The sequence below is a fragment of the Carlito syrichta genome, unplaced genomic scaffold, assembly GCF_000164805.1.
Source record: "Carlito syrichta isolate Samal-C Ts95f unplaced genomic scaffold, Tarsius_syrichta-2.0.1 Scaffold314595, whole genome shotgun sequence".
In the NCBI taxonomy this organism is placed as follows: Eukaryota; Metazoa; Chordata; class Mammalia; order Primates; family Tarsiidae; genus Carlito; species Carlito syrichta.
In genome coordinates, this window is record NW_007258691.1 from 444,535 (window position 1) to 451,954 (window position 7,420).

The window sequence follows — 7,420 nt, forward strand, 5'->3', positions numbered from 1 at the left end:
GGAGCCCAGCAGGTCGAGGCTGCGGTGGCCAGGAGCGGCCACTGCACTCCAGTCTGGGCGACAGAGTGAGACTCCAATTCAAAACAACAACAACAAAAACATATTGTTTATTTTATTTTATTTTTTGAGTTGGAGCGCAGTGGCATGCTCCCGGCCACCACAGCCTCGACCTGCTGGGCTCCGGCGATCCTTGCGCCTCAGCCTTCCAAGTAGCTGGAACTTAAGCACGCACTACCATGCCTGGCTAATTTTTGATGTAGTGTAGAGATGAGGTCTCGCCAAGCTGCCCGTACAGGTCTCAAACCCGCAGGCTCAGGCAATCCACTTGCCTCGGCCTCCCAAAATGCTGGGACTACAGGCTGGGCCAACGAGCCTGGCCAACATATTGTTCATTAAACTCCTAATAAGTTCATCCAAATGGGTTACATTCTCTGTCCACAATGGAATAAAAATAGACATAAATAAAAATCTATCCACCTAGAAATTTTAAAATATTGTTCCAAGTATTTACTGAATTAAAACAAAAATAAACACTTAACATCTACTCCATTTAGAAGTAAATGAAAATAAAATACTATTATCAAAATGTCTGTTGTTTGCCAAAACTTTTTGCCACAGGGAAATTTGATCACTTTAAATGTATTTATTAAAAAAGATACTGAAAACAATTAATCAAGACCTCAACTCAAGTAACTAGTGAGAGAATTAAAAATTAACGAAAGAGTAAGTAATAAATACAAATTAGAGCATAAGTTAGTAAAATAGAAAACAAACAAAAAAGAAAAATATTTGACTAACTAAACTGAACTCTCTCCTTCTCTCTCCTACCTTTCTTGGCTCTTTTCAATCAAACACAAATAATCAACCCAAGGAAAGAGAAAGGGGGTCATAACAGATACAGAGAAAAACTTTAAGTAAGAAGATACTAAATATATTAAATACCAAAAAAAATGCAAAATGGCAAATGAAGTACTTGATTCTCTAGGAAAAAATCAATTTCCAAAACTGACTCAAGAAGAGGTAAAAATCTATAAATAAATCAATAATTATAGAGGAAATAATATGAGTCATCAAAAATCTATCACCCAAAGAAGATAAAACACCTTTTTTATGAAGACCAATCAAAGCTGTAAGGAACAAGGCAAACTCATGTTATTTAAGATGGGTGGTGCACACAGATAGAAGGCTTCTTCACTTTTTTTTTTTTGAGTTGGAGTCTCACTCCGTCACCCAGACTGGAGTGCAGTGGCTGCTCCCAGCCACCGCAGCCTCAACCTGCTGGGCTCTGGCGATCCTTCCGCCTCAGCCTTCCAAGTAGCTGGAACTACAGGCAAGCACCACCATATCTGGCTAATTTTTTTGATTTATTGTAGAGATGAGGTCTTGCCAAGTTGCCCAGGTGGGTCTCAAACCTGCGGGCTCAGGCAATCCACTCACCTCAGCCTCCCAAAGTGCTGGGATTACAGGCTGAGGCACTGAGCCTGGCTGGCTTCTTCACTTATTATAAAAACTATGATAAGCCAGGTTATGACACACATACAAAAAAAGAAAACTACAAGCACAGGCCAATCTCACCTATGAGCATAGATGCAAATATCTGTGTAAAACAATGCTCTTCATATATCATTAGACGTATGGGCAATTATTATCGTGTTACAAAGACAAAATATTCTTTTTTTTAATACAGAAACACTCCAAAATCCAATACTTTGTAAGCATTCAAATGACATTCAAAGGAAACACTCATTAGCGCATTTCAGATTTTGGATTTCCAGATTAGATGTTCAACTGGTATGTTTTCTGCAAATATTCCAAAATCTGAAAAAAATCCAAAATCCCAAACACTTCTGGCTCCAGTCCTTTTGGATAAGACATATTCAACTTGTAATTATATATGTATGTTTAGTCTCCTATTTATAGCAAGTGATATTTTGTATTTATTATACACATAGAAATACATATAAATACGGAAAAATTTACAGAAAAATAGTACAGAGAACTTATAACTGCAGCAAGAACCATGAAGAAGGAAAGCAAATATATAAGATTTAGAGAGCCCTAAAATACATACTGTGATCAAATGGTTTTATACCAAAAATATAGCTTCATATTAGGACAGTATAACTTCACATTAGAAAATTCATTAGTAATTATAAGAAAGGAATTGGCAGTAGCCAGAAATTGCCAGGGGAGGAGGGGTGCACATAACATTAATAAGAGTACCTGATCTCAAACCAGGCAAAATGGGAACCAAAGGTAGACCCAAACTTTACCTGCATGATGACCACTTGTATACCTAATCCTGAATTGTATGCCACATCCTTAAAAATAAAATAAATTTTAGAAAAAGAAAATCCATTAGTATTATTTACTAGATTAACAGAGTAATGGAGAAAAATCATGTGACCGTCCCAATAGAAGATAGAAAGGCATTTATTAAAATTCAATAACCATTTCTGACTTAAAAATAAATCTTAAAGAGCTACAAATAAAAGGAGAAATTCCTTAAATTGATACAAGGCATCTTTAATAAACCTAATGCAAAGATCCTATTCAACATAGAAACACACTGGACAGGTTTACTCTAAATGAGAAATAAAGATCAAGTAACAAGTTTGCTACTTAGCACGGTTCTATAGGTCCAATACAATTTAATAAGACAAGAAAAAGAAAAAGGGGAAAGGTATAACTATTGGAAACAAAAAGATAAGACAGGTATTATTTGCATATGATGTGACGGTTTTATGTATGTGTTTATATTATGAATATATGATACATATTCAAGAAAATCAACAGAAAAACACATATTCCTAATAAAAGAATTCATTAAGGAAACTAGATAGAAAAATTGATAGCATTCAGAAAAGTTAAAAAATTTAAAAGATTCTATTTCCAATAACAACAAAAATCATATATCTAGGGGTTAATCTAATATAGAATATATAAGGAAATTATAAAAATTTATTGAAGGATTTCAAGAACAACTGAATAAATGGGGGGAAAGACCATGTTTTTGAATAAGAAGACTCAAGATTACAAAGATTTCAATTCTCAAAATATCTAATTGCTCTAGAAAGTAAATGCAATCCCAATCTAAATCATAACACAGAATGTTTTATGGAAATCTGACAAACTGATTCTAGAGTTCCAGAAAAGAAAATATAATAGAGAAGCCAAACAAAGCAAAAGAAAGGCTTGACCTATAAACTATCAAAACATATTTTAAAGCTAAAGTAGTTACAAGTACAGTACTGACTCATTGATAGACATTCTGATAACAATACTCTAGATTTCTTTTTAGTGAATGAATACCTTTGCCTTCATTGTATGATGTCTTCGTAGAACTGTTAATCAAAGTTCCCCACTCCTTCTCAGGCTAAGCTAGTGGAGGTGGGGAGAAGTTATGTAACTGAAATGAAGCCAATGTGACTCTCTTTGGGGATTTGAATCTTGAAGGGAAACACAAGGAAGAAAAAAGTTGAGCTAATTCACCCCAAAGAGACTTTCCAGATATCTGAATAAGCTCCGTTTCCTGTACATTTCTGAAGCAAGGTACCTGAGTTTTTCCTTTCTTTCAACGAGTTCTCTACCACCTATGATCTTCGAATAAATTCCTTTTTGTGTTTAGGTTAGTGTTAGAGTAAGTTTCTGTTGTTTGCAACCAAAAGATTCCTAGCTAATCAGAATTTGGCATAGACTATCATTTAACATTTTTTAAGTTACAGCAAAAAATACAATAAACAAAGTAAAAAGACAAGCAACCATGAGAAAAAATATTAACAATATATATAAACAAGGTATAATGCCAATATTATGCTAAAAAAACTTAAACAAAAATAAACAACCCAATAAAATTGGGTGATATATATATATATATATATATATATGTAACCAATAGAAGACATATAAATGTCTAATAAACATGAAAAAATGTTTAGCCTCATTAGCAAAAAAGAAATACACATATACTAACCAAGTAACATTATTTTTCACCCGAGATTGAGAAAAATCAAGAAAACTCCACTATTAACAAAATATAGGAAACAGCCACTTCATAAACTATTAACCCAATATAAATTAATGCTACCTTCTCAAAGGACTATTTGGTATAATACTCATCAAAATTTTAAACTGGTATTTGCTTTCTTTCAGCGGTGTCACTTCTAGAAATTTATCCTATGGAAAAACAAATGTTCACAAGAATATAAATATAAATAGTATAGATAATAAAATTTGCAAATAATGTAAATGTTGAAAAGATAAACGATTAAGTAAATTACAGCATATTCTTAGAAGGGAAAATGTTGCTGAAGTCAAGAACAAAGTAGATGTACATGCATTAACATGAAACATTTTCCAATATCACAGTTAAGTGGCAAATGTAAGTCACAGAACAATGTGTTAAATATGCTGTTTATGCTAAAAACAAATCTAATGAAGCATAAAGATATAAAACTATATATATTAAGGAAATACATCCATAATAAAGGTAAAGGCACAATGATGGATCTAGCAAGATAGACACCAAACCAATAAAAGTGCTTTTACCTCCAGTAAGAATACAATCAGCCAGATAAAAAGGAATTTTCCTGCCTTTTATTCTATATACTTCTTTTACTTCATATGTTTATCTATTACTTGTATAATACAACATTTTATTAAAGAAAATGTGAATAATACCAAACCAAAGAATCCTTGATAGGCAAAAACCCTCCAACAGAACATTTTTAAACAATGCTTCACATTTTTAATTTTTTTCCATGCAAATATTATATTTCTTATTCAGATTTGAAGTTGAAGAACTTTTTTTTTGAGTTGGAGTCTCACTCTGTCACCCAGACTGGAGTGCAGTGGCCGCTCCCGGCCACCGCAGCCTTGACCTGCTGGGCTCCCGTGATCCTTCCGCCTCAGCTTTCCGAGTAGCTGGAACTATAGGCGCGCGCTACCACGCCCGGCTGATTTTTTGATTTATTGTAGAGATGAGGTCTCGCCAAGTGCCCAGGCAGGTCTCGAACCCACGGGCTCAGGCAATCCACTCATCTCAGCCTCCCAAAGCACGGGATTACAGACTGAGCCACCGAGCCTGGCTCTGAAGAACTTATAACAACAAAATTTTATTGATAAAGGACTTAAGAAATAGCTTGCTTAATTGGCATTTAATGTAATTATACACTTTTACATAAAATTTCATAATATAGTTTAATAAAAGTACTTAACATACTAAGAGATTAAGAAAGTTTCTACTTTTACACAGACATGATAGACATTAGGTTCATTAACTCACGGTTTACTAACATCAACTGTCAATACTTGAAATAGAGAAATTTTCATTTGTAGGAAAAAAGGAAAAACCATAATTAAAATACCATCAAAAACCCTTCTGTAGGAGCTCACTGAAGCGTCTTTAGGAAAACTAAATTGCTGATTAGATTTTACAGTGTTAAGAATCCATTCTTAGCCGAGCTTGCATGGGCAACTTGGCGAGACCTCATCTCTACAATAAATGAAAAAAAAAAAAATTAGCCAGGCGTGGTAGTGCGCGCCCGTAATTCCGGCTACTCGGAAGGCTGAGGCGGAAGAATCACCGGAGCCCAGCAGGTCAAGGCTGTGGTGGATGGGAGCGGCCACTGCCCTCCAGTCTGGGTGACAGAGTGAGACTCCAACTCAAATAATAATAATAATAATAATAATAATAATAATCCATTCTTTAATTTTATTCCAATTTCAATAATTCAAAATCATGCAATAATATTAAATCATGCACTAATATCTTAGCATCCTTTTCAAAACATGAAAGCCTGATTCTATAAATCTAAAAATAACTGTTAGTATCAAAAGCTACCAAAATTCATCTTACTTTTGATTGATTAAATCTTCCTAATAATAAAAGTAAGATATATATCTTGGAAAAAAACTTGATCCTTCTCAACTTATAGTTACTGAATTAACTGGTTTCTAATTATTCAGATAGTAAATATGTGCCTGAAAAGAAAGCTTCAAATTAAAATTAATAAGTATATTTAGTACTTATTAATATAATTAGTGAGCACACCCAAATGTATTAAAGTGTGAATTATATCCAAAATAGAAATTCTAGAAAAACATTCAAAGTCTACTTCCTGTGGTTTTCTTTCAAATTAAATAAATGATAGAAAAAAAAATAAGACTCCAACCTCTCTGTTTTGGATTCGTTGTCAATTTTGTATTGTTCAAAATCTTGGCTAAGAGACTGCAGTTTTTCTTGAAGTTTCTTTTCACGTTCTACACTTCCTTGATAAAATTTCATCTTTTTCTCCATTGCTTTCACTTTTTCTTCCATAGCCTTAAATTCATGAAGAATTAGATAGCTGACTCCACAGTACTTACAAACTTTTTCTTCGGGCGACATCTAAGAAATAGAACATACACTTACTAAAATAATACTATTTTTTAATCCTTAAAAATAAAGTATAACTGAAGATGGTAATGCAACCATGTTAACTGAATAGAGTCAATATATACCATACTATGCTATCAAGTACTAAGTGGCATTGACCACATCTGGAGAAAAATTTTTAAACTGGCACACGGATTCTGACATAAAATCTTGGAATTAGAAAAATGTCTTTTGGGTTAACTATTTCTCCATGGTATCTCTAAGAAAGATTTAATCTTGAAATATTTTCCATAAAACAAAACTAAAAAGGTGAAAACATCTTTACAATTCTTATTTTAAGATGAGTTTTCCATGAAGTGGGAAGAAATCACTGGTCTTTCACTGCCAACTTCTCTGTGATCCTGGAAATGCCTCTTGACTTTTTCAGATCTTATTTTCCTCATTTATAAAATCATAGCATTGGACCAAATGACTTCTAAATTCCTGTTCAGTTTCAGCATTTTATGATTTTTGCAGAATTTAACATTTTTCATAAACCTACAAATAGGAAAAACACTTTGAAACTAATCTCTTCTCCCTAAATCAGTTCTTTTCTCTTTAGTAGGCAGTTATACCCATTTTATAGATTTTTTTTAAAAAATGAGACTACTGAAGTTAAATAACCATCTGATATATGAAGAAGTTCAAATTAAAACCCAGTTCTGTTTAAAATCAGCATGTATGCCTATAACCAATTGTACTATACTTAACTATCACATGTATGTCAGCTGAATCCTCTTGATTTCTTCAGATAAAGTGTCATATGATATCTGGCCAGCATGAGGACAGTGAAAAATAGAATTTCAGCAAAGTCAGGAGGGAGGTAGTTCTTTTTTCTGTTTCACATATAAATAGTTCTCAAGTAGCCTCTGCTTGTTTTATTATTCACAAAGAGTAAAAAATTGCTCCATTAAATACTTGCTCCAGGCCGGGCTCGGTAGCTCAGCCTATAATCCCAGCACTTTGGGAGGCCGAGGTGAGTGGATTGCCTGAGCCCGCGGGTTC

At 33.6% G+C, this 7,420-nt stretch overlaps 1 protein-coding gene across 2 annotated transcripts in view; it reads right to left on the reverse strand.

Annotated features, from left to right (window-relative positions):
- Nucleotides 1-7,420, reverse strand: part of LEKR1 (leucine, glutamate and lysine rich 1) — a 174,091-nt gene that overhangs the window by 147,555 nt on the left and 19,116 nt on the right. For both annotated transcript variants that reach the window (XM_008071635.1, XM_021719350.1), the window contains exon 3: nucleotides 6,174-6,388. In XM_008071635.1, the coding sequence (XP_008069826.1) occupies nucleotides 6,174-6,388 (215 nt within the window). The remainder of the gene's footprint in view (nucleotides 1-6,173; nucleotides 6,389-7,420) is intronic.